Source organism: Rhinolophus hipposideros, assembly GCF_964194185.1.
Source record: "Rhinolophus hipposideros genome assembly, chromosome: 19".
Taxonomy (NCBI): Eukaryota; Metazoa; Chordata; class Mammalia; order Chiroptera; family Rhinolophidae; genus Rhinolophus; species Rhinolophus hipposideros.
This window is the reverse complement of record NC_138065.1, coordinates 12,641,696-12,667,705: the sequence shown is the minus strand read 5'-3', so window position 1 is coordinate 12,667,705 and position 26,010 is coordinate 12,641,696. Positions and strand designations below refer to the sequence as shown.

General features: G+C 42.5%; 1 protein-coding gene and 2 pseudogenes across 3 annotated transcripts; 2 read left to right on the top strand and 1 right to left on the bottom strand.

Moving 5' to 3' along the window:
- The first annotated feature begins 2,570 nt into the window (after nucleotides 1-2,570).
- On the top strand, nucleotides 2,571-5,695 carry LOC308487259 (acidic mammalian chitinase-like; annotated as a pseudogene). The gene is made up of 6 exons: nucleotides 2,571-2,692; nucleotides 2,855-2,978; nucleotides 3,269-3,454; nucleotides 4,281-4,400; nucleotides 4,517-4,657; nucleotides 5,389-5,695. The product of its transcript is annotated as an acidic mammalian chitinase-like (transcript).
- A 6,657-nt stretch (nucleotides 5,696-12,352) lies between these two features.
- Nucleotides 12,353-19,689, top strand: CIMAP3 (ciliary microtubule associated protein 3). Its single transcript, XM_081080347.1, has 6 exons — nucleotides 12,353-12,417; nucleotides 12,668-12,810; nucleotides 13,433-13,534; nucleotides 14,273-14,403; nucleotides 16,942-17,059; nucleotides 18,097-19,689. The coding sequence occupies exons 1-6, from the start codon at nucleotides 12,399-12,401 to the stop codon at nucleotides 18,163-18,165; spliced, it is 582 nt and encodes a 193-aa protein (XP_080936473.1). The 5' UTR covers nucleotides 12,353-12,398; the 3' UTR covers nucleotides 18,166-19,689.
- LOC308487258 (acidic mammalian chitinase-like) lies at nucleotides 18,796-25,822 on the bottom strand (annotated as a pseudogene). Its single transcript has 5 exons — nucleotides 25,792-25,822; nucleotides 24,126-24,178; nucleotides 19,929-20,054; nucleotides 19,167-19,280; nucleotides 18,796-19,007 (listed from the first exon to the last, which is right to left on the bottom strand). The product of its transcript is annotated as an acidic mammalian chitinase-like (transcript).
- Between the last annotated feature and the right edge of the window lie 188 nt (nucleotides 25,823-26,010).

Sequence of the window (26,010 nt, the reverse complement as noted above, 5' to 3'; positions counted from 1 at the left end):
ATCTTTTTTATGACCCAGGAAACTGCAAGCCATCTTAGCTACTTGCATAGGAGACAGGACGCAGAGGATACTGAAGATTAGACATCGTTGAGCCTAAGAAAGATGAGTTTGCTGTATTTTAAATAGAGTTCTATTTTATATATAAACAAAACAAACAAAACACCCTGGTATCTTCTAATTTCTGATTTGTTCAGTTTTGTTATATCTAGGGTAAGACTACAGGTCATTGCTACCATCAGGAATGACATTATCGAAAATGCAGCTACTAGAATTTAAGTTATGATACCCAAGAGGAAATAAACCCCTTTAGAGTGGTGTTTCTTGAAATGTGGTCCATTGACGACATGCATCAAAATCACATTTGGCACTTGATAAAGGTGCCAAAACCTAACCCAAACCAACTGAATCAGAATCTCTGGGAGAGGGGCTATAAATCTGGCATTTTAATAATATCCTCCCACTCTTACCTTTGAACTTAATTCTTGCATAAACCGATGTTTGAGAACCACTATTCCAGAAAATGTATGTAATTCTAAGCCACATGGAGGCTAAGAAAGTAACTATGCTCAAACAACATTTACCATTTCATCTGATGGACTAGAATATGAGGTAATTACGTTTTTATTTTGTGTGTGTGTGTGTGTGTGTGTGTATAGTCAATACATTCCTTTAAAAAGATAAGCCCAGTCCCATAATTTAGATTTCCCAAAAGAACCCTGAGTAAATGTATGAATGATAGCAACACAAAGAATTTTTATAGAGAAGGTTTTTATTAGGAGTCTGCAGAATGCAAAAGCAGCCCAGAGAGAGGGTTCCTAATTCTGTTCTGGGGCAGGATCTGGAAGCACTTCCTAGAGAAAATGATGCTCGAGCTCAGTCTGGAGGAACACTGGTGTTAACCAATTAGATGATGATGGGAGCTGCACCAATGAAGGTGTGTAGATATGTGTGAGCAAGTGGGTGATGGATTGTGAAGCTGCGTACGTGACAAGAATCAGTTGTGTGCGATTTGTACATTATGTTAAGGAATTGGACTTGGCCCTCAAGGCCATGGGACAGCTTGAAAGGATGTTTAAGTAGGATCGAGATATGACAAACCTTGTCTTTTAGAAAGATTCACTCTGGCTTTCACCATGAATTAGAAGGAGGTAGGGAGGTAGGGATAGAGTTAGGAAACGATTGCAGTCAATCAAGCAAGAGATGCTGGTGGCCCCGACAAAGGCTCTAACAGTGAGGACAGAAAGGGGATTATACAAGGGATATTAGCAGGGAAATATTAACAGGATCTGGAGACCAGTTGAAAGTGAAAGAGAGAGGATTTCTAGTTTTCTGACTTGGAGGACTGGCTTGGTTGTGGTGTTATTAACTAAGATGGTAAAACCAGGAAGAAGAGTAGATTTAGAGTAAGAAGAAGAACTGATTAATTTGTCTTTGAACACGGTGAGTGTAAGGACATCCTAAAGGAATGCTCCATAGACATTGGACGAACAGCAATCTGGAGTTCAGGACAAAGAAATTGCCTTGATATATTGTATTGAAGTCATCAGCAGGGGTAGACGATTAGAGATCACCAAAGAAAAGCGAAGGGAGTGAGAAAAGCCAAGGACTAAGGTTGGTTATAGATTTACCCTCTTCCAAGACAGAGATTTTTCTATACCATCCCATATATCAGATCTGATGAGCCTCCCGATAGTTTCGATGTTAATAACCCATGAATCGAAAAGTCAATCGATTTAATTATTGAACAGCTCCAGTAGTCAAAAAGAACGTCTCTATTCTTAGAGGCAACATGCTTCCCATCATAATTTATAACTTCTAGTCATTGGTTCTAGCTCTGCCCACTGAAGTAACAGAATGAAACTGCACCGTTTGCAATATATTGGTTTGATATTTCACAACAGCTAAAATTTCCTGCCTATAATTTCTCTTCTTCAATGAAATATCCTAGTTCCTTCAGCCAGTACCCACATGACCATTTTCAAAGCCACTCTTCATTGGAACCCACTCTAGCACACCCTAATGACGCAATGATAAGAACTGAATCCAGTATTCCAAATGAGATTAGAGTCACACAAAATACAGGTGGATGAACCTCTAGTACTGAATGGGAACAGGGCTGTTTCCACCCTCCTCACTGGCCAGTTCAGCATTTCATTTGATAGGATGTCAGGCCTATAAAGTAGTTCACCTATTGGACAAAGGGAAACGAATTTCTATACTGCCCAAAGTTGGGTGTAGGTTACCACAGTAACAATAACTTCAGAATGTAGGGAAATAAGTGAAGCTCTGACTGGTCCATGTGGGACCCGGTTTGGGTCATGACCTGGCTGCTAACTTGCTGTGGAACTTTGGTGAAAATGTCTAATTTCTATAGATATTATAGTAGCTATAAAATTGATTAATATCTTTGATTCTATCTATGTTATAGGGCTGTTGAGAGACCAAAGTAGATAAAACACGTAAAAGCACTTTGAAAAAGAAAAACATTATGCAAACATGTATGTGTTATTATTTAAGGAGCTGTAGTCAGATTCATAGATGCCCTAGTGTACTTGATTATTCTACAGGAAATGCGTGCAGCTTTTGAGCAGGAGGCCAAGCAGACCAACAAGCCCAGGCTGATGGTCACCGCCGCAGTAGCTGCTGGCATCTCCAACATCCAGGCTGGCTATGAGATCCCCCAGCTGTCCCAGTGAGTGATGACTTGTCCCACAATTCCTCTGTGTGTCGCTTGTGTCAGAGACACTCATCCTTCGTCTGCTTGCTGTTCGAGGACCTTGTTTAGGAGGCTTTGCCTGCACAGGTGTGGGAAATGACCATCACAGATGTTTTGAACTCCTTTACCCCGTCTCAGGTACCTGGACTACATCCATGTCATGACCTATGACCTCCACGGCTCCTGGGAGGGCTACACTGGAGAGAACAGCCCCCTCTACAAATACCCAACTGACACTGGCAGCAACGCCTACCTCAATGTGGTGAGTCCGGGAATAGATGCAGATGCAGACCAGAGCTGATGTCGCAAATCACGTGGAGATTCAGGGACAAAACAAACATAAATTCTGCAAATGTCTCACTTGGATAACTGTCCTCTTAAGTGACTGATCAAATCTCCTTAACTATAATATCACCAAAAAATTTTTTTTAATTCTAACAAATCCATCTGTCATAACATCAAACAATTTACCTGCTAGAACAGGGGTCTAAAGGAACTAAGCTCTGGATCGCCAGCCTGGTGAGGCCTGTAGGTAACCGTCTGCCATTGCAGAATTACGCCATGAACTACTGGAAGGACAATGGGGCCCCAGCTGAGAAGCTCATCGTTGGATTCCCAGCCTACGGACACACCTTCATCTTGAGCAACCCCTCCAACCATGGAATCGGTGCTCCTACCACTGGCCCTGGCCCTGCTGGGCCCTATAGCAGGCAGTCTGGGTTCTGGGCCTACTATGAGGTATGCTCCTGGAGGTCTTAGAGAGCAGGAGAAAAGTGGCTTTCTCTCCAGCCACGGGTTTGACAATATGAACAAGATTCCACATTTCTTGGCTCGTTTGACAAGTAGTTAAGGCTGAAAGTGGATGCTGATGGCTATTTGCAGGGGAGGCAAGATGAACACTCACGTTGTACTTTTTTTTTAACTAACATTTATTGGGGTGACAATTGTTTGTAAAGTTACATTCAATTCTGTAATACATCACCTATATATATCACATTGTGTGTTTACCATCCAGTGTCAGTTCTCTTTCCATTACCATATATTTGACCCCTTTTACCCTCATCTACTACACCCTGCCCCCTTACACTCTGGTAACCACTAAACTACTGTCTGTGTGTATGAGTTTTGTTTTTCACTTGTTTGTCTTGTTTCTTTGTTGTTTTCAGTTTTATATACCATTATCAGTGAAATCACATGGTTCTCGACTTTTTCTGTCTGACTTATTTCATCACATTGTACTTTAGTTGGACCCTCACGCTGGATTCCAAATACAGAGCAATGAAGAAAAAAAGATATCATCAATGAGATTATATCAATGTATAGACACTTCTAACTGCCTGCCCAGGCGTTCTTTCATTTAAGAGCTTCTCTCCATATTCAAAATAAATGACCCAAATGTGACAAAGAATCAGAATCCTAAATGAATTGATAACTTTGCTGATAGAGCTCTAGGTCTTCCTTCTCAAGTAACTTCCACGCATCCCTTCTCAACTTGCCCTTTCCATGCCTTTTATGACTGCTTACCGCTGTGCCTACCACTCGACCTCTTCTTATCTCCTCTTAGATCTGTACCTTCCTGAAGAATGGAGCTATTGAAGTGTGGGAGGCTTCTGAGGAGGTTCCCTATGCTTACAAAGGCAATGAGTGGCTTGGCTATGATGACACCAGGAGCTTCAAAGTCAAGGTAGATTGTGTTCTATGGACTGTTGTTGCCCATGACTTTGTTCCCGTTTGTAGCCCTGGAGGCCCAAGTTGACCTTGATGTCTGAACTTCATTGGCCTTTTCTCTAATTCCTACAGGCTGACTGGCTCAAGAGAACAACTTTGGAGGTGCCATTGTTTGGGCCATCGATTTGGATGACTTCACGGGCACTTTCTGCAACCAGGGCAAATTTCCCCTGACCACCACCCTGAAGAAGGCCCTGGGCCTGCAGAGCGCAAGTGAGTGACAGCAGAAGGATACCCAGAGTCTACAAATGCTCCTTCTCCAACTCAATAGACAGCTCTCCCATACGCCCATCTCCATAGCCCATGGAGCCTAGTTCCATTTCACCTCCCTGCTCTTACCCAGCTGAGAAAGAGCTGCTGCAATCTTCCCCTGTCCTTGAACTTCCATGTCAGAAATTTTATGCTCAGATGAGAAAGCAAGCTGGTCTATATGGGTGGGATTTCCAGGTCTGCTAAGTCTTAAATGCCTCAAGAAATTAGGCTAACCTTACAACATAATCATTTACTTCTCTATGAACCGTTTATTAAACCTCTCTTTCAGCCCACCTGGCTCCCCCTCCACAAGAAACCCTCAGTAGTGCTCACATATTTCCAATCTGTAATTCAGGGGAAGTACCAACTCCCTGAAAAGTTTCCCAGATTTTCTCTTAGAGCTTGTTTGCTCACCACGTATACTCAGATCCTAGAAAAGTGTTTTGCACATCTGGGTGCTCAGTAAATTTCTTTTTAATGGTTTTGACATCGTAAGGGAAGAGAGAACTTTTAAAATTAAAAACCGGGCTGGCTTGAAATTGCAGCTTTTCCTTATTCCTGAGTGTGGAATTACCATGTGATTTTCTCAGTTTTGGATCCAGAGCTAACTGTACCCCACCTCCAGATATCGCTCCAGGTCTACTAGTCTTTTCACCTCTAGGCAAAGCTGGAAGCATCTGCCAGGTCACTAGTCTGCTCTCCTATTGTTTCCGGCTGTACTGCCCCTGCTTAGCCCATTGTACCAATAACTCCTCCTCCCAGTAGCGGGAGTGGGAGCGGGAGGGGAAGCGGAAGTGGAAGTGGGACCCGGTCTGGGAGCAGCTCCTCTGCAGGCAGCTCTGAGGGCAGTGGGTTCTGTTCCAGCAAAGCCAATGGCCTGTGTCCTGTGGCAAACAACAGAAACGCCTTCTGGCACTGCCTGAATGGAATCACGTACCAGTAGAACTGCCCGGCCCGCTTGTCTTTGACACCAGCTGTGACTGCTGCAAAGGGCGGTAAACCTGACCTGCGTTTCCATTCCCCAGGGTTCTGAACAGTGTCCTGTGTTTAGCTCCTACCTAGGGTTCTGCAATAAAACCCATCATCCAAAACCTGATTATCCTTGGTGTGAAGTGATTTGGGTGGAAACCTTTGTAGGTGTGAAAATACAGGCTGTGTATGGGGTGGATTGGTGGACAGGGTTTGTGAGGAAGTGGTAGAGATATCAGCACAGTCCTCTGTCTGCCTGCATTGATTGGCATGAAGGTTGAAGGCGGTCAGGAGGAAATGTCTGAAGGTTTCGTGCTGGTATGGGACGTGGACGCGAAGAAGCTAGGCCTGTAGTCTGGTGACTGTCCTGGGGAAGAAGCCAAAGTGATTCGTGAGATTTCGGAGCACAGACCTGCTTGGCTCACTGAAGGAGCAGAAGGCCAGGGCATTCTCTCCTGCTGAAGTCCCAGCACCTCCTGGATTGGCAGCTTCGGGAAGACCTGTGTAGTGGACTCCTTCTGGGGTGTCTGCCCAGCCCATGGGCCCGCGGTGTCCCTTTCTCAGGAGATTGCCCCACTCCTTGCTCCCATAGTGGTGGTCACCAGCTGCTGTGCTTGGACTGCATCGTGTCCTCCCGGTGTGGCTGGTTGACTGGAGTGGACATCAGACTCCACGAGACCAAGCAGATTATCACCTCTTAGAATCTGCAACCAGGAACGAGGACTGGCTGTCAGTTCCTGAGGTGGTGGGGCCTGTAATATGTAAGCTTAGGAGCTGTAGTGAGAGACAGACCAGCAAGTTGCCCTGATTGCAGAAGAGGAAGACTAAAGGGGAGCTACAGAGAAAAGCCATGAGGCCACAGAGGGAGAACACTTACCGATGGCTTTCCAACTCGACTGTAGCTCCTTCCTGAAGCCCCAGATGCATTCCTGCCTGTGGGCTCTGTGAAACTCCCCTGTAACTATAAAATAAACTACTCTTTGCTGCTTAAGCTGCCTCAAAGGTGTTTCCGTTATTGGCAACTGAAAGAATCCTAACAATACAGTGAGAATGTAATGGGTCTTATTTTTTTCCTGGCCTGATTACTATGTGTCAAACTCTAAGTGTTTTACATGTGTTTTCTTATTTACTTCTCCCAGTGACCTTGTGAGGAAGATGATATTAATTCCAGGTAATGGAGGCACAGAGGAATTAGGTAACCTGCCCAAGATCACACAGCTAATATGTTGCAGAGCCAGACCTACAGCCAGGCAGGCTGGCTCCAGAGCTCCCAGTCCTAATGACTATGTTCTATGCCTCCCTTGACAGAGACCCCAGTGCCCTCGTGGGAGATGGCAGTACTGCTGCTAGTGATGAGGTACATGCAACTTTCTGGGCAATGACCATTCATGAACTCACAACGCTTACTGAGTATTTATTATGTGCCAGCTAATGTTCTAGGTCCTAAAGACACAGTGGTAGTTTGGATTTTATTATAAGTGAGCTGCGAAGCCATTGGAAGGTCATAGCAGGGATGGAGGGTGGTGATGTAATTTAAATCCAATATTGATGAGAGGGGGCTGGAATAGGATCACAGAAAAATAGCACTCATGGTGATGAGAGCTGATATATTGACGTCTGAGCACTTACCATGACATGCCTTGGCAATCGAAGACATAGGTATTAGAGCAGGTGAGGGCGAGTCAGTAAAATCGGGCATTGTTACAAGCGTAATTACATTTCTAGCTAAAGAGTGATAAAGTCTGGAGTAAAATAGAACATAGGAATTTGGGGAAGTCTTTTGGGAAGGAGTTTCTTATTCAGGTCGCAACTAAGACAAATAGAACTGAAGAGGGAACGTGAGATTGTAGGCACTGGACTTGGTGAAGAAGATGAAAGAGGCTGTTGACTAAGGAAAAGCATCTTTGAACAATATAGTAGCCAGTGGCTAGATCAAAGTGGTTTCCAGACTAATAACTTTTCTAATGCCACTCTTTTCCCACAGATTAATTCTTTCACCATTTTGAAAATGCAGAAAGTACTGCAGCCTAGAAAATGGTGTCCCTCCAAGTCCTGCTACATTTACATCTGAATTCATCATTCAAATGAATGTTTGCTGTGTACCTACTGTGTGTGAGAAGAGGATGGCAGTGAGTCAGCCCCTATGACCCCTTTTCCCTCACTTCCCACAACTCTTCTCACTTCCTCCACCTCAATATGTTGGCCTCTTTGCTGTTTCTCTAACAGTCCAGCCATGCTACTGCCTCAGGGTCTTTGCACAAGCCAGAACACTCTCCCCAGATTTTCATTTGACTTTTAATCTCCCTTCCTTCAGAACTTTTCCTCAAAGCCACCTTCTTGATGAGGCCATTCTTGGCCATGCAACCTAAAATTGAGATCCCCTTTCTCCTTTTCCCTCCCTCTATGCCTTCTATGTTTTGTCTCAGCACCTATCAATACCTGATATACCATACATGTTTACGTATTTACCTTTTTTATTGTCTGCTTCTCCCTTGAGAATTCACCTCTACAAGGATGAGGATTTCTGTTCACTGCTATATTCCCATTGCCTAGAGCAGTGCCTGACATATTACAAGAGTTTAATAAGTCCTTGTTGAATGAATAAATCAATGAAGGCAGGAAGGGAGATAGGAACTAACAAGTGGAGTATTCCAAGCATGGGACTAGGTACTACCTTACATAGGTTATCTCCTGGGTGGTGAATATTCTCCTCTTGTTACAGGTGAGGAAATTGAGATCGTGGGAGGAAAACTTGCCCAAGACCATATAATTAATAATGAGCAGAGCTGATTGTCAAATTTGGGCCATTCTGTCCCTCTTTACACCACAATGTTGCCTCCTAGAAAGCCATGTCACAATGATTTAAAGGGAGCGGGCTGTTGTTTAACAGCCAATTTAAGTTAGGGGCGTCATTTTCTTGGTTAAAGTTCACTTATGAGAGTGCTGAGTCATGCAGATAGGATATGAGAAAAGTGGGATCTCTGACACCCCGTCTGAGACAGAGCTCTGGTCCAGAAATCCTTGGAGATCTTCAAGGCCTCTATCACCTGATCTACCTCTACCTGGGCACACAAAGAGCAATGGAATCACACCATGGATGTCTCAAACATTCCTCTGTGACTTTGCTAATGGTAATTGTGTTCTTGGACTCTAGTGCGTGTATGAAAACTCATGTCTTCTGTATTGGGGTCAAATTGGAAAGAAGTGGGGTGTGCCCAGAATTATATAAGAGCCCTGATCCAGGCGGAGATGGGGGAAGGGCTCCTCTCACCAAGCCATGAGACTTCACAACAGGTGGCACCCTCCCAGATGAAAGGGCACCTTGTTTTTATTTGCACAAAGGGACCCTTGGAGTTAGTTGGAACCCTGGGCGTGGAAGTGATAGATTAGAGTGTATTAACATTTGTTAAATGTCAATTATAGGTTAGTCACTTGGTATGCAAGATTCGTCCCCTGTTATCTCCTAAATTCTCACGGCAGCCTTAAGAGGCAAGAAATGATTAGAGCAATTTCATAGATGAACCAAGGCTTAAGTAGATTAAGTAACTTTCACAAGGTCATGTAGCTAGTATACCGCTGACGAGTACCTATTAGGAGCCAGTTCTGAATGGCTTCAAAGCCTGTGCTCATTTTTCTAGATGAGAAAGATTGGTATTTAAGAAAGACTGGAAAGTGGGATTTAGAAATTCTGTTTCCCTCTCCTCTGTCTCTCTTCTCAAGACACAGCCATCCTCCTGCAGACCCTGGATAGTGGGTTCTCAATCCTATTCAGACCCAAGTCCTGCTTTGAATAATAAATTATTTTGTAACATGCCTTTATTATCCTAAAATTATATTCATGGATAACATAACCTACCACACACACAATTTTACAAACAATATAATGCCATAATGTTAATGTAAAAGAGAAAAAATAATTCCTAGTAAAATTATATATATACATGTATATGTATATATGTGTGTGTCTGTATATATATAGATATATATGTATATATATATATTCAGATATGACTGCTTTACAAGACAATGAATTCAGCTCTTGCACCATATGATGAAAAATGAATAAGTCTAGAATTAAGAGAGAAGGTTAAATGTTGTTCCATACAAGCAGTGTAGGAAAATAAAAGAGCAGAATTATAAGTAGACACCAGAATTAGTGTTAGAAGAATTAATAACACACCAGACTTACCAGTTTCTGATAACAGAAAAAGGTAATAGCTTAGTTAAAATAGGAATAATACTCAACAAATTAGAAACCACGGAATTTAAAAAAGGGAAAGGGGTGTGACTATGTTCTTGAAAAGAAGTAAACAAATAATGTTAATGTGTTTCCTCTAGGGTAGCCAGATTTTACAATATAAACTGTTTTGTGATATTGATCTATCACATATACCAAAAAGGTCCCACATAATAACTGAACAGATTAATGAAATATGCAAGGTGAACTCACAGGTGTAAGCAGTCAGTATGCAGTTCAAGAAATGGAACATCACTGTCATTTCAAAATCTCTCCTCATGTCCCTTCTCAGTTATTCCTTTCACCCTCCTTTACAAAGCTATCACCATTCTGACTTCTACTTGGACCCTTTCTGACACCACGCCCCAACCTCCCTAAAAACTCTAGTGTAATTCTGTAATCCCACAGATTCTCTCCTCCATTATGACCATACAACTCTACCAATCTGAAAATCAGCGTTGATACAACCCTACCATTAAGTTCACAGACCTGATTCAAATTTGCCTTCTGTCTAAACAGTTTTCCTATCTCATCCAGGATGCTATCCAGCACTACGTGTTGCATTAGATTGTCAGGTTCCACCAATATCTTTCAATCCAGAATAATTCCTCAGTTTTTCTCTGCCTCTCATATCCATGATTGTCTTGCTATACATATATTCACTTTTTTTTGCTAGTCTTATGTATTTCATCCGTTTACTCTTATTTCTTTAGCACTTAAAGATACCATTTTATTGTCACATGGCTTCTATTGTTTCTGTTGAAAAGTCAACCATTGGGCTAAAAGTAGCTTCTTTAAAAGTAATATACTTTTTTTTAATCTTGCTGATTTCATGATTTTTTCCTTTAGATTCTCATCAGTTTTACTATAATATGACTAAGTGAAGTTTTCTTTGTATTTGTAGCATTTGTTAATCTCTGGGTTAAATTGTTTTTCACGAATTCTGGATATTCTCAACCAGTATCTGTTCAACTCCGGTATCTGCTACATTCTCTCTCTCTATTCCCCTTGGAATTCCCAATGCCTGTGTGTTAGACCTTTTCGTAGTTTCTCATCTGTCTCTTACACGTCTTTTCTGTCCTTTGACCTCTCCAAGCTTCAATCTGGGTACATTCTTCTGATTCATCTTCTATTTCACTCATTTTTTTTATCCTGCTTTTATAATCTGCAGTTAAACCCATCCATTGAGTTCTTACTTTCAGTGATAACACTTTTTATTTCTGCAATTTTTGATCCTTTTTCATTGCTTCAAAAATTCTCCATCTTGTCATTTGATTTCTGGAATACAGTTATCAGCTTTATCCCCTTTGCCGAACTGATTTATTATTATTTAATCCAGTGAATTTTAAAATGAGGCAAAAAGTCTATTTAGAGCATTATACCAAAAATTGAATTTACTTGACTCCAGTCAATTAGATCACTGCAACTGAGCAGGTGATTTCCTGGAATAATAATCATTATAGTGGTCTCATAGTAGTCAAATGAGAAAATCAGGTAACTGTCTCAAAGCTGTAACAGATAATAGCCATAAAGATCAGGTATCCTATTGATGTTATAACTATGGTTAGAAATGCACGAGTGTACAATGGGAACTGCTGAATTCTTAAGGTCTTCATCAAAAGTGGTCACAATATAAAACTTTGTCTAAGTATTGTTCTTTATTAAGCAGTCACCTGCATAGGTTTCTTTGTGCATGGTCTTCTTGGGTTAGGGAGTGCTCCTGAGCTGGCTGGACATTGTCTTCAGTACTAGTGACCTCTTGCATGGTCACCTACCAAGTACGAGGCACTGAATTGCTTTAATCCTGCTTTCTTAATCCTCTCAACAACCCTATAAAGAGGAAATATTTTTCCCAATTTAGAGACGAGGAAACTAGGATTTAGACATTTAAGTGACTGCCCAAGATTTTACAACTATTCAGCACTTTTGTGATTCTGCTGCACTCTTACCGCTCCACTCTTGGCTCCCAGCCCTTTTAAAGCCACATGTCCCGTTTAGGGGGACAAGGGGACAACCTGATGGGAAGAGCTTGAGCAAAAGGAAGCACGGGTCTAAGAGGCGCCTAACAACTATCTGGGCTCTAAGGGACCCCAATTCCCCTGTTCTGGCCGTTGCCCTAAAAGCCCACTCCCATTCGCCATCACTGCAACGGCTGCATTTTTCTACTTCTCTGGTCCTAGTATCCGGAATTTCCAAGCATTGCGAGCCCCAGTGTCCCTCTCCAAAGCCCTTCGGCCCACCCTTTCACTCCTACAGACAGGGGTCCAGCAAACCCAACTACCCCCAGCCCAGCTGCAGAGTCCACACTTTTGTGGGATTCTGGCCCGGGGGGTTGCGGGTTCCCGCCCCAACTTTGGCTCCTCGGGAGACCCCACTCGCTGCGCAGGCGCGCTCGGAGCCACGCCCCCTGGGGAGTACCGCGGGCGGAGCTAGTCCGGCTCGCCCCTGTTCCCTGGGCAACGCAGTACACAGACGCGAACCCGGGCAGCGCGCGCGATGTGCTTCAACAAAGCGGGTGAGGAGGGCTGCGGTAGTAGAGGGGTCAAGAGTGGAGAGCAAGAGGAAGGCTGGGGAGGCTGGGAAAGGCGAAGAGGGGGAAATGCAGTTCGCTCCCCTTCGGGGAGTTCGGTCTGGTTCTTAAGAACTCGGTTGGCCCCTGTTCTCTGCTCTGCCTCCGCACACCCCACCCTCCCCCAAGACGCTCAGTTGTGGGGGGGGGGGAACTTCCCTCATGTGGAGTTTCTTGATCTTTTCTTGATCTTCAGAGACACTGCTTACCTACTCCTTTGGAACATGTCAACGGAAGAAGATCTTCCCTCACTTCCATCCTCCAAACTTTTTGGGGAACAAGTATGTCCCTCTTAGGGGAGAACCCCACAGAGGGCCTGGATGTTACATAACAGAAAATGTGAGTATTCACCTTCCCTTAGGTGGTTCTCAGTTCCCCATCTGTCTAAAGATACCCAAGTTTTTTGGAAGAAAAACTATGGAATTTATGATCTGCAAGGTCCCAACAGGAGAAGGTGTCCTTGTCCTCTGCAATCACCTGTCAGGGTCAACGTCAGAAATCATAGGACCATTGCTCTCTCCTATCGATCCCGCCCCCCCCTCCCAAATTCAAGTCTTTGTTTCCTATAGTACCCAGTATAGTCCTACTCCATTCCTACCTCCAAAGAAAGACCTGTGAACCAATGCCAATTACCCTGCCATTAGTCCATATGCTGGTACATTAGTTTATGAAATGATGTGATCAGACTGACACTTGGATTAGAGCAAGTTCAGCTCTGTGGGGTTCAGAGGACTGGATTCATTGGAAGGAGTACAAATGTCACTTACTCTACCTATCCAGGCACATTTACAAAATTACCTGTGTTACTTAGGCAGTTGTTTGTATGGTCTTGACCCAGAGGAGTCAAGAAAGAGAGCAACGTTTGCAGAGAAGATTCAAATAAGAACATTCTAAGTTCTGTCTGTTTTGATGACTATAACATTCTCTGTTTTTCTCTCTCTTTTTTTTATACTACCCAAAGAATATGTATGACTTGGTATACAACCTCTCTAAGATCCCGACCAGTAAAAAAGGATATACTTTAGGAGCCAGAACATCCACGAGGTTTAAGCCAATCAGCAAGGTCAGAAATAGCTGCATGTGCTTAAATTTTAGTGTGATCCATGTTGTTGCATGTATTTGTATTGGAGAGCAAAGGGCACAGAGTGGAGGTTACCTAAACTATGTGAGCTGAAACTCAAGAAAAATAGACGTCTAGGCAAAAGCTAGTAAATCTATCTGAAAAACGTGGGTGTTAGCATTGCATGTGTGTGTGTGAGTGTCCTGGGAGAGTGGAAAACAATTCTCGGAAGCAAGAGTCCAAGACAGCTTCAGTGCTGAGACACCCGACGTTAAAATACTGGAAGCTTTTTTATATGCATCGTTCTTATCTTGTTAGTTAAAAAACACATTCAACGTTTCCACCTTTTTGTGTGATTGGATTTCAAGTCTACAAGTCTTAAGTATAGAATCCTAATTTTCCTGACACTTTTGCTCAAGAAGAGGGGTACTGACTCAAAAAAACAAAACAAAAATCTGAGTGGGATGGTAGGGGTAGTAACCGCAACAAGTTACCTTGTGTCTCTCCCCAGCCTAAGTTGATTTCTGCAACTTAAGCATGATGTACCTTTAAGTAGCTGAACTACATTTTTATCTTGGTTTCTACCTACAGTAGGCCTATTTCTATAGCTTGAGGTGGTTCAACCATAGCTGATACATGAGCAGGAAGAGCCTCCTCATCCTAGTTTTTGTCTTCTTATAAGGCTTTATATGTGTATGCATATGTCACCCTCTAACACATTGATCTTTTTCTTGGAAACAGGAGATGACACCTTACCCAGGCATGTACCAGAAGGCAAATCCTCGGGAGCAAAAACACAAACAAAATTTTGCTCCATTTAATGCCTTGCTACCTCGATTTAGGACATACTCAAAGGACACGTATTATCCTGGGTATGTCTCCTCTTTTCTGGTGCACTTGAATAAAGAGCAATAGGACAGGAAATACAAAGAAGGGGTTACATCAAAACCATGCCAGCTACACAATAGCCAAGATATGGAAATGCCCATCAATAGACAATTGCATAAAGAAATGGTGGTACATATATACAATGGAGTATTACTCTTCCATAACAGGAATGAAATCTTACCATTTGCAACAACATGGATGGCCCAAGAGGGCATTATGCTAAGTGAAGTAAGTCAAACAGAGAGAGACAAATACCATATGATCTCACTTGCATGTGGAATCTAAAGAATAGCATAAATGAACAAACAAAACAGAAATAGATTCAGATACAGAGAACAAACTGATGGTTGCTAGATGGGAGGGGGGTTGTGGGGCCTGGGTGAGAAAGGGGAAGGGATTAGGAAGTACAAAATAGTCACGGGGATGTGAAATACAGTATGGGAAATATAGTCAACAATGTTATCAAAACTATGTATAGTGTCAGATGGGTATTAGATTATTGGCGGAATCACTTCATAAATTATATAAATGCCTAGCCAGTACACTGTACACTTGCTACTAATATAAACTATATATGTATAGTATACATATAAACTATATATATAATATCAACTGTAATTTTTAAAATATATAGCTGTGTACGGTGTCAGATGGGTGGTAGATTTATTGGGGTTATCACTTTGTGAGGTGTGTAAATGTCTAATCACTACGTTGTTTTGTACACCTGAAATGAATAATAAATAATAAATAAATAAAAGTACAAACTTCTAGTTATAAGTAAATCCTGGGGACGTAATCTATAGCATGTAGCTACAGTTTATATTAGGTTGGTGCAAAAGTCTTTGTGGTTTTTGGAATTCTTTTTAACCTTTTACACCGCAATGACTTTTGCACCAACCTAATAATACTGTATTGTATACGTGAAAGCTAAGCGAGAAGATCTTAAAAGTTGTTATCACAAGAAAAGAATATGTCATTATGCATGGTGATGGTTGTTAATTAAACTTACTTTGGTGGTCATTTCACAATATATACATATATCCAGTCATTATGTTGTACACCTAGAACTAATAACAATGCTGTATGTCAATTATATCTCAATTTTAAAACTGAATATTAAAAAATAATAAATTTTTTAAAAACCACGCCAACTAAATAAACCACTTATCTTTAAAGATTCAACCTCTTGCCTTCCTGGTGTCATATGACATCTGGTATCATAGAATTGTAAATCACAGTGATTCATTGAATAAATATTTATAAACGTACCAGGCAATTTTGTAGGTTCCGGAGATTTTGCATTAAACCCATCACACAAAGCTTCTGATTCCTTGGAGCTTGCACTGCAGAGTCTAGACAGATGAGACACCAATAAACAGGAAAATATCGATAGTAATAAGGAGAGCGGCCATGTAATGTATGAGTCGGACCGTGACACTTCTGAGAGTGACAGGGAACCTTACTAATAATTATACTAAGACAATAGCAAGCATAAGCTAGGATTGTCATGGGCAAACCAGAAAGTGTGGTAACCTAGTGATGTGCTCTGAAGAGAATAGAACAGGGTGATGATATGGTACGGAGTGATGGACTGGAGGCCTCCTTTATCAAGGGGAAATGACACTTGATCTGAAGTCAGAATAAGACTGGTTCGGCCTTGAGAAGATCTGGGTCCAGAGCTGCCCGGGCAGAAGGAACAACAAATGCCAGGGCTATAAATTGGGAAGGAATTGGGTCTGAGGGAAAAAGAAAGAAGGTTAGTTAGTATGGCTGCAGTGTAGTGAGCAAGGAGGAGATGAGACAGAGGAGAAGGGACGGGGCTAAAGTACATAGCCTGTAGGTCAAGGGGTGTATTCTAAATTCTTCAGGAAGCCCTTCAGAATGGATGGAATTGTAGGGCAAAGGGTCAAGGTCCTTGTGTTACTGATGAGAAACCCGAGGATCAGAGAGTGAATGTAACTTGCTCAAGGTCGCAATATTGAGGTAGAAGTGTTGAACCTTGACCCCCGTGTATACCATAAGCGTTATGTACACCACAGCAGAGTCTACAACGAAAGGCACAGTGTTTTGAGCAAAGGCGACTATAAAATAATCCCACTATTAAGAAAATTGAACTGGTTCTGCTTTGCTGTCCCTAGATTGCTGACAGATTAAATTATCACTGCATTGTTATGTCCAATTTGAAATCATGGGCAGTACTAATCCATCACTGTGGTAGTTTGCGCTTATCACCCATCACTTCCGGGATCTTCTGGTCTCTCGGCTAAAAATACTGAGTTGCAGAAATATTTTTTAAACTACAGTCAATTTTTACCCTAGCTGGATGTCAAGACTAGATATCTTTCACAGGAACACCTAATTAGAAATACATAAACAGGCAAAGGAACCTTATCCTTGTCTGACATTGAAAAGCTGATCAATCCCAAGGAGTTAGGCATCGTGCAGGGACAGTTGTCGTAGTGATGGCATTCGTATATGGTCAGTAACTCATTATATATAATGTTATATATTTTTATTTCCAGCCCTGGCACATACAACCCAGAAATAAAGCCACCCCCCAAAATCAAGTGGCCAATGAAATTTGGATCTCCAGACTGGACTCAGGTTCCATGTCTACAGAAGAGAACCCTCAAAACTGAGGTAATATGATCAGGCATCTCTAGAGCACATCTATCAAGTCCTTCTATATGTGTCGGGGGTTCTTACCAGGAGCCTGCAAAGGAGCTGCAGGAAGTCTTGTTCTCCTGAAATTATTTGCACAATGGTGTGTGTATATGCATATGGGGATCATTACGTGATTTTGTTAGATGTTTTTAAAGGTGTGCATGAGTGAACAAAAGTCACATTTTCTTATTTAATCCTCAATTAATTTTCTGCGGTAGGTACAGGAGAATTGTCCCTGTGGGATAGAAGAGGAAATCGAGGCTCAGATGGATTAAGTGACTTGTGCAGGTTGCACAGCTTGGATCTAAATCTTGTGACTCCCAAGCCAGTGCTCTTTCTGTTACATCACCTGAGTCGTAGATCATGAGGGGGCTGTAGAACATTCTATAGGGGTATGGATTCTGGGGATAGACTACCTGGGTTAATACTAGCTCCAAATATTTACTTGCTGTGTGATCTTGGGCAAGTCCCCTAATTTTTCTTAGCCTTAATTTGCTTATCTATAAAGTAGGTATAATAATAGAGTCATCTGATAAGATTGTAAAGATCGAATAACATAAAAAAGCACTTAGTACTGTACCTATAACATAATAAGGGCTCAATCCATAGTAGCTGTCATAATTCTAGAGGTGCCTATTTTCCCCCCGGTGAACTTTGAATAATTCCATCAATGTTTATTAAATGCCTAGTGTATTAGTATCAATATGCCAGGGCGTATGGGTAACATTCAAGAATTAAACACATAATCTTTGTTTCAAAAAGTTTACCAGCTATACTTAGAGATTTTTACCAAATAAAAAATAACTCTTACCGTGCTAGACACCAGAGTAAGATGACAAAGAGTCTATGTACATATAGAAGTTGAGAGAATGACTAAGGCTGGACAGCTACCGGGTGGGATTTAGCGAGGCCACTCCAGCTAGAACAGGCAGTTCTATTTTATATAGCCAGGAAGACCAGAGACAGCGAGTTCTGGTCAGAATATTGACTGAGACAACTTTCTTTCATTGTAGCTGTCCACCGACAAAGACTTTAGAAAGTTTCGGAACCGTGTGGCCTACCTAAGCCTGTTTTACAGTTGAGAAGCTGGGACTACCTTCACTTGTTCCTCCTGACCCCAAAATCTCCAGCGGGGAGGACAGAGCATTGCTGTGACCCTCTTGTCTGCCAGCTTGGGGCCCAGGGAGGGGCGAGGGGCTCTTATGTGAGAGCATATGTGAGAGCAAAAAGACCAGTTCAGAGTGCTCTCTCTCTCTGTGTTGGTTTGTTGTACACATATGAAGATGGGTCTGGGGGTTCGTTACTGTTGCGTGTTCACTGGAATAACAAACACTGTGAATCCTTCATCCATCAGTCTCTGAATCTTCAGCACAGGATCTGAGTAAACAATCAATTCCAGTTAGAAGGGAAATCAAATTATTTGCATCTCCAGGCCAGACTATTGAAATGCTTCTGCAGCCATTGACCTGGATGGAATACAATGGTGTATGGCTTTGGGGCTGTGGGAAAAATGGTGCCAGACAATTCGAAACCCAAAAAGGAAATTCAGATTGATTTTTTTTTTTTTAAGTAAAAAAGTGTTCCGCAGCCATCAACCTGCCTTTTCCCAGGCTGCTTATGCTTTGAGCTATGAGAGGCCAGGGTACAGGCACACTAGAGTAGAAGGGCAGCAAGATGCCTTGGAGAATGAAAGTGTTTTCCCCAGTGCATTTTCAACCTGAATTAGCCATGTTGGTTACTTCATAGTAAGCCCAGAAGCCAGCGTCATGCATGAGGAGCAGGTGACCCTGCTCCTGGGAGCTGGGCACAGACTGAGGTGTCAGAAGTCTCGAGCCAGCTGCAAGGTCCTCCCATAGGAGGGGAGCCCTATGATGAGCTTCTCTGCAGAGACCTCACTGTCTCTCCGGTACTTCATGGAATATTCCTGAACAAAGGAATATGGACATTATTTCCTCACCAGTGTTTGTCCCATTTGATTAACAAAGTCTAGCTAATTGTTCCCCCAAAGAGAAAGTCTCTTTCCCAACAACAAAGGCTCTTCTCAATCTTCCCTCTTCCTACATTTGAAGCTTTTCTTTCTCACCTGGTTAAAATAATGTAAGTCGCCTTGATCTTGGATCCTACATGCAGGGAACTGTTGTGTCCTGTACATGAGTCCCAGCCACCATGGGTCATCACATTGATGAAATCAAGAGGCCTGAAACAGAAATTTTGAGCCATGAGGATCCTGAGGGCATTTTCTTATACTCAGTTTAAGAGCAAGAAATGGTTTCAATAGGAAACCCATGAGGTCAAGTTGATAACCATATGGCCCCACCAATGTGGTTTCCTGGGGGCCTCCAGGAAACCGGTTGTCTTCTGTGACCTCCATAGGAGAGACAGGAAGTGTCTCCTCTACCTCCTGGAAAGAAACTGGACAAATCCAGAGCATAAGGTTAGGAAATAGGGTTTCCAAGAGCATGTGTCTCAGAAACAAACGTCTTCAGGACCATAGGAATCACAGGTGAGTAGCTCTCCTATTACTTCGCTAATAATAGCTTTTTTGATTTTACGGCTTTTTTTGTTTTTTCAAAACAAACTGCTAATGAAGATTGCTATTATAAGGATTTGCCATGGTCTTGAATCTTGTTCCTCTTCTCCCCAAAGCCCACCATAGTGACAATTTAAATGGACCACCACCTTATCCCAGAGGCACTAAGTCCCCAAACCATTTTGACAATTGAAGGTACCAACTTTCTCAGTATTATGTTTACATAACTACTTGGGATGCTCTCCACCAAAACGTTTAGGAATCTCTGCTCTGGGATTGGCGGGGGGCAGGAGCCAGAAGACCCTCTGTACTCACTTCACAGTCTCTGCAATTTCATATCCTCTATCAATGGTCCCTTTCCCAGCAGATATGGCTGCTGTGATCAGTAGTCTGGGGTATGCTGGTTTCTTTAGCTTCATCTCCAAAAGCCTCTAGCATTTCCTGGAAAGAGAAAAGAGGGTTGATTTTAGTGGCTGTTTTCATTATCTGTCTCCTATACTGAGTACTTATTGAGCTGGTTTCTAAGTCATAGCAATTCCCCCATTTCTGGAAATAGCCCCTGAAATATAGGGATAGGTCCTGATAAGGTATAAATTGGAACAGGCACTAACAGTCCCTGAATCCAAGTCACATTTAACGACAATTCTAGAGCAAAAGCCCTGGAACTCCTGGCAGAGGGTCTTGGAGCTGTCTTGCCTTCTGTGACTTCACCCTCCCTTTTAAAGCTTTAGCCTGGCATTTTTGTATAGCCATGCTAAGCTCTTTCCTGCCTCCAAGTCTTTGCTGTGCTGTTACAACTTCCTTAGAAAATTCTTCTTCCTATCCTTTGTATGCCTGGTTCCTTTTCATTCTTCACATCTTAGCTCAAATGTCATTCATTTCCCTGAAAATCCTATTTGCTGCCATCGTTGCTCTTATCACCATTTGCAATTATGTGCTTTCCTTCCTTCCTTCCTTCTTTCTTTTCCTTCCTCCCTCCCTTCTCTCTCTCTCTCCCCCTCTCTTTCTTCTCCATATCCCCCACTGTACTGTAAGCCCCACAGGAATAGTGATCATGTTTGTATTGTTCACTGCTCTATTTCCCGTGTGAAGCACGGGTCTGGATCACAGTAGGTACCCAATAAATACTTACTGAATAAATGATATAATGAATAGTTCCACCTTCTCAATTCAAGAATTTCTCCCTTGGATTCCTTCGGATACACATATCTTTCCAATACATTCTCTTTGGGCTCAAGTGAGCCAGAGAGTCTGTTTCCGTTGCTTGCAAACCCATATGCCTTAACCAGTACATCAAGTTAAGATGTACTGAGGGCAGCACCCTTTCCTATCCCCAGGAAATGCAATGCTCAGAAAATCACTAAGACACCAGCTTCTCCACAAGAAGACCCAGAGCTAGTACTCCATTCCCACATTAATCAAGGTAGTAAATTGTTGTTTTTCCTCAGGTGGGATTCCCTGGGACCCTGGATATTCCACATTCAGGTCAGTGACATCAAATCCAATTGACAAAGGAAGTCAGTGATGAAACATGACGATTTTGTGTTGGGTGGCTGTGGAGACCATTGTGGTGAATTAGGCAGAGTTTGTATTAACATGGGCAGATCCCAGAAATCCTCCCCACACCATCTCTGATACCAATTTTCATTATGCATTTCATAACCCCTGCTGAATTTTTACAGTTAAGCTAAATTCAAAAATGTTAATTTTAATCAATCGATGTGTTTTTAATTTAAACTTTTTTCTTCAATTTTTAATTTAAACTTTTTTTATTCAAATACTATTGAAGAATATTTTTATATTTATAAGATCAAAGTTGCACGTATATTTTCTTTATTAGTGGGATCTTTCAGAGACAGTTGTTCCGTTATTAGGTTGGTGCAAAAGTAATTGTGGTTTAAAAGGTTAAGAATAATTGCAAGAACCACAATTACTTTTGCACCAACCTATTTCTATGTTTCTTTGATTCTAAGATGTTCATTTTCTATATTTACTGTTTCCAAAATTAAGATGTGATTTACAGTCTGTGAATATATTTAATGAAGCACTTCTGATCCCCAAAGAATGTACTATTAAATATATTCTGAGACCTATATTCAAAAGTGCCTTCATATCTAGAAAAGTTAGTTCTTCTGCTATGGTTAGCCATTTTATAGCCTGTATACATACGTGTGTAAACACCCTAGGTTTCTTCCTGATGGTACCAAGCCTGCGATGAATCCTTTGTAGCAGGATCACAAACTTATTTTATCTATTTTTTTTAGTTCAGATATTTAGTAGCTAGTAGGTTCTTTTTTAAAAAAAAAAATTTTTATCAGGGAAGGAGAACAGGACTTTATTGGGGAACAGAGTGTACTTCCAGGCCTTTTTTTTCCCAAGTCAAGTTGTTGTCCTTTCAATCTTAGTTCAGCTTCAAGTTGTTGTCTTTCAGTCTTAGTTGTGGAGGGCGTAGCTCAGCTCCAGGTCCAGTTGCCGTTGCTAGTTGCAGGGGGCGCAGCCCACCATCCCTTGCGGGACTCGAGGAATCGAACTGGCAACCTTGTGGTTGAGAGGATGCGCTCCAACCAACTGAGCCATCTGGGAGCTCAGCAGCAGCTCGGCTCAAGGTCTCGTGTTCAATCTTTTAGTTGAAGGGGGCGCTGCCCACCATCCCTTGCGGGATTCAAGGAATTGAACTGGCAACCTTGTGGTTGAGAGCCCACTGGCCCATGTGGGAATCGAACTGGCAGCCTTCGGAGCTCTAACCACATGAGCCACCAGGCTGGCCCGCTAGTGGGTTCTTTTTTAATGGAAGTAAAGTGACTAGCACAAACTGGGTAACTTTAAAAGGGGGTGGGAGAGGGGAAGATGTTATTTGGAGTTTTGGTGGATTAACCTGTCGAGCTTTAAGTGGTTTGTGTGCAAGTTAAGAAAAAGCTATATTGGTAGAGTGGACAGTAGACAGAAGAAATATTGGTCAAATACCATAGGTGAGAATTAGCTTGTTACCTAACAGGTAATTGCCAGAAAGTTTACTAGGCTATCAGAGTGAGACTAAACACGCACATTGCACCGTGTTCTAACATTGCACTTTAAGGATGGCTACCTCTGGAGAACTGGGGAGGGAAAGAAGAAAGAGGAGCAAGTTCCTTTTCATGTCAGGAAACTCTGAGCTATCTCATTTTTAATATAAGTATCTGAGTACATCGCTTTCATAATTTAAAAAGTAACTTACGACTGATTTGGACAACTTTTTACATACAAGTCAAGTCTAATCTCACCGTCTCCTTTTTCCAACTCAGAGGCTAAATGCCTGTGAGCTCACCAACGCTTTCTCACTGCTTCCCGGAAGAAAAGCCTACGATCCAGCCCAGGGCTCTCACATTCTCATCCACTGAGTACTTGTCCATCACCAAGCCTTTTCTCTCCTGCTTGTTGTTCTCTCTGTTCTGCTGAGTGTTTGCCCACTCTCCATTTACTGTGGCTGTTTCTCCGTGTCTGCTACCGCCAGCCCTTCCTGCCTGCCGACACCAGCCTCCTCTTCTGCTCTCACTAGCGGCTTGCCTCCAGGGTAGGTGATGACCCTTCCTCTCCCTGGAGGCTTGGCACAGTAGCTGGGTCCACCTGCATGCCGCTCACTGGAGAGCCTCATATAACATAGAGCACCTAGACCAATCTCTAGGTCCGAAGCAGGAGACAAGAGCGATTAGCATACAGCAGCTGCTGCCAGTCAAGAGCCCAGAGGAAGACAAGGGGGAGAGGAACTCTGCCCACCCCAGGCAAAGATGTACAGACTATGTTGAGTTTAATCTGGCTGTGGTTCCAAGGGTCCCACGAATATAAATCCCAGCCCAGAACAAGTCATGCTTTTCAGGCCTCTGGGTATTGCTGCGTGACTCACACTCTGACTTTGGCAATTTCATAACCTGCATCAGTGGTTCCTTGGCCCACAGATAGCGCTGCCAAGATTAGCAGACATGGAAGGTCCATGGCTTGGGCCTCAGCTTCAAAAGCCGCTAACATTTCCTTTTGTAAGAGATAGCACAGTATTGGTGTTTATGGGTAGTGATAAAAAAATACAGAACTCGTAAACGACCCAAATTTTAATTTTAAAATGTAACAATATTTGGGGCAAAAAAATCTTGCAAGTACTGAAATCTATGTGTGTACTAGGGGTACATGTGTAAGTGTCAGTGAGCTAAGGCTTGAGACCTAATTGTCTGGAATATTGTTCCCTGCTTCCTCATGGAAGCAATGTCTTATAGGAAATGAAGTTTAAGAGATTTCCACCACTTCCTAATTGTAATTATCCTCTACAGTTTGGTAGAAAATACATACTTCAGTTGGGTGTTACAAAAATTAAATGGAGTGCCATATGCATAGTTCCTAGAAATAGTGTCTGGCATATCATAGATTTTCAGCAGTTATTGATTCTCTTACCTTCTTTTTCCCTTTCCTTTAGACACGAAAGTCAGTCAAGGGTGGGGACCCTCAGAGGTCCTGAGCTATGTGAATGCACCTGCAGGTTCTTATCTCGATGAGGATGGTAAAGTGTTGCCTGTCCTCAGGTGGGCTGCCCTGGGACCCTGGTTACTGAAACTCGAGGACAATACCATGAAACCCATGCCAGGGATACTCAATCACCAAGTCAATGAAAATCGTACAATTGCCAGCCGTAGCCACCATGGTAGTGAACCTGGAGAAGGCATGGTCCTTCCTGGCACTCAGATGCCGTCATCTTTGTCCCCTTCCTTCCTTCCTTCTCCCATACGGACTTTGTTTATCCCAAGATCCAATAAATGTCATAGGAACCATCAGCAGTCCATCCAGCTGGTCCTTAGAAATCCAACTTCAGCTCCAGCATCTACTCCTGGTGGTCAGATGCATTAATAATACGTCTACAGAGCCTATAGAGAGCAGTCAATAAAGCTGGACCAGCCTTTTGGTGCTTGTAGGTGAACCATCCCTTAGTTATTTTAGGATCTTCTTGCAACCAGTTACCAGTGACATTCCATGCCCACTTGTCAACTCCCAAAGCCCTAGAGGAACGGTATCATAACATAGCAGTAAAAGAAAAATGACATCTTCGCTCAGAATATTTGTTATAAGTCTCCCCTCCTTCTTTCTCTTTTCCTGTCTTTAGGATCTGGTTTTACAGATAATGGATTGCTCAGCATTTCCCCAAACACTCACATTTCTATGCCTTTGCCCATGCAGTTCCCTTCTCTTACAATGCCCTTCCCATTCTTCTCTGACAAACTTCTACTTATTATTCACAGCCCTTTTCAAATGTTGCCTACTTCTAAATCCTTCACCCAAGCAGACTTTACATTTCTTTCTCATTCTTTTCTGATCACATTTACATACTCCGTCGTGACCCTTATCCATTGCAGTATTCAGTTGGCTGTGTACATATTGGACTCTCCACCAGACAGAATGCTTCCTGGGACTCATTTATTTATCTTTTTTTTTCCTCGTGTCTTGAAAGGTGCATAGCTCTATGCTACTTAACAAATATTTAATATCCTTGAGGCATCGCAATGATGCCTAATATCCTTCAGTACGCCCTATCCATCATCTTTGCCCTAGTTGAGAGAGGAGAAGACATTGTGCTCTTTAAGATCTCCACTTCCATAGATCCTTCAGCTATGTATATCTGTGATCTACATCCTCAGTACTGATCATAGCATTTAGCATATGGCGCACTCTCAATAAATACTTGTTGAAATAAATCAAAGCATTGCAAATAAACATTGAGCGAATACTATGTGTGGCTCATGTGACAGAGTCCTTCCCTGGGGTAACCCCTCATACTGCTTCTCATCTTCTAGTTCTCTGCCTTCCCTCATCCTGTGATCCTAGGATTAAAAACTGAACTCCCGTCAGTCCCTGTTTTAAGATAAGTAAATCGCTTGTTTTCCGATCCTAGTTCTGGAAAACCTCCTACTGATACACCTCTGGGGTCTTTCATGACATATTAAATCACCTTTTCCTTCACCTTCAAACTAGCTCCAGGCTTATCCTCCTGAGGTCAGCCCCTAGTCCAACTTTCCATAGAGACAAGAGGTTTGTAATTCTGGGTGCCAAATTTCCACCCGCCAATCACCAGGAGCATAATCAGATGTTCATTACTAATGAGGAAACACAAAGAAAGGACAGCGTGAAGTCCATTCTAGCCAAGCATGAGGAAACTGCTTACTGAAGTCAAAGTGGGCTTCTCTCACACTCATGGTTCTGGCACCTAAAGAACAGAATCACGTGTGCCCAGGAACTCTCCTCTTGGAAACCTCTTCCTGCCTCTCAAAGGATCAACTTTATGCTAACCATTCAGATAAGAGCACCCACACTTGCGTTTTCAGGCCAACAAGCCCACCCCCGTCCTTCCTGGAGCAGAGGGAAAGAGGCTAGACTGAGTGGA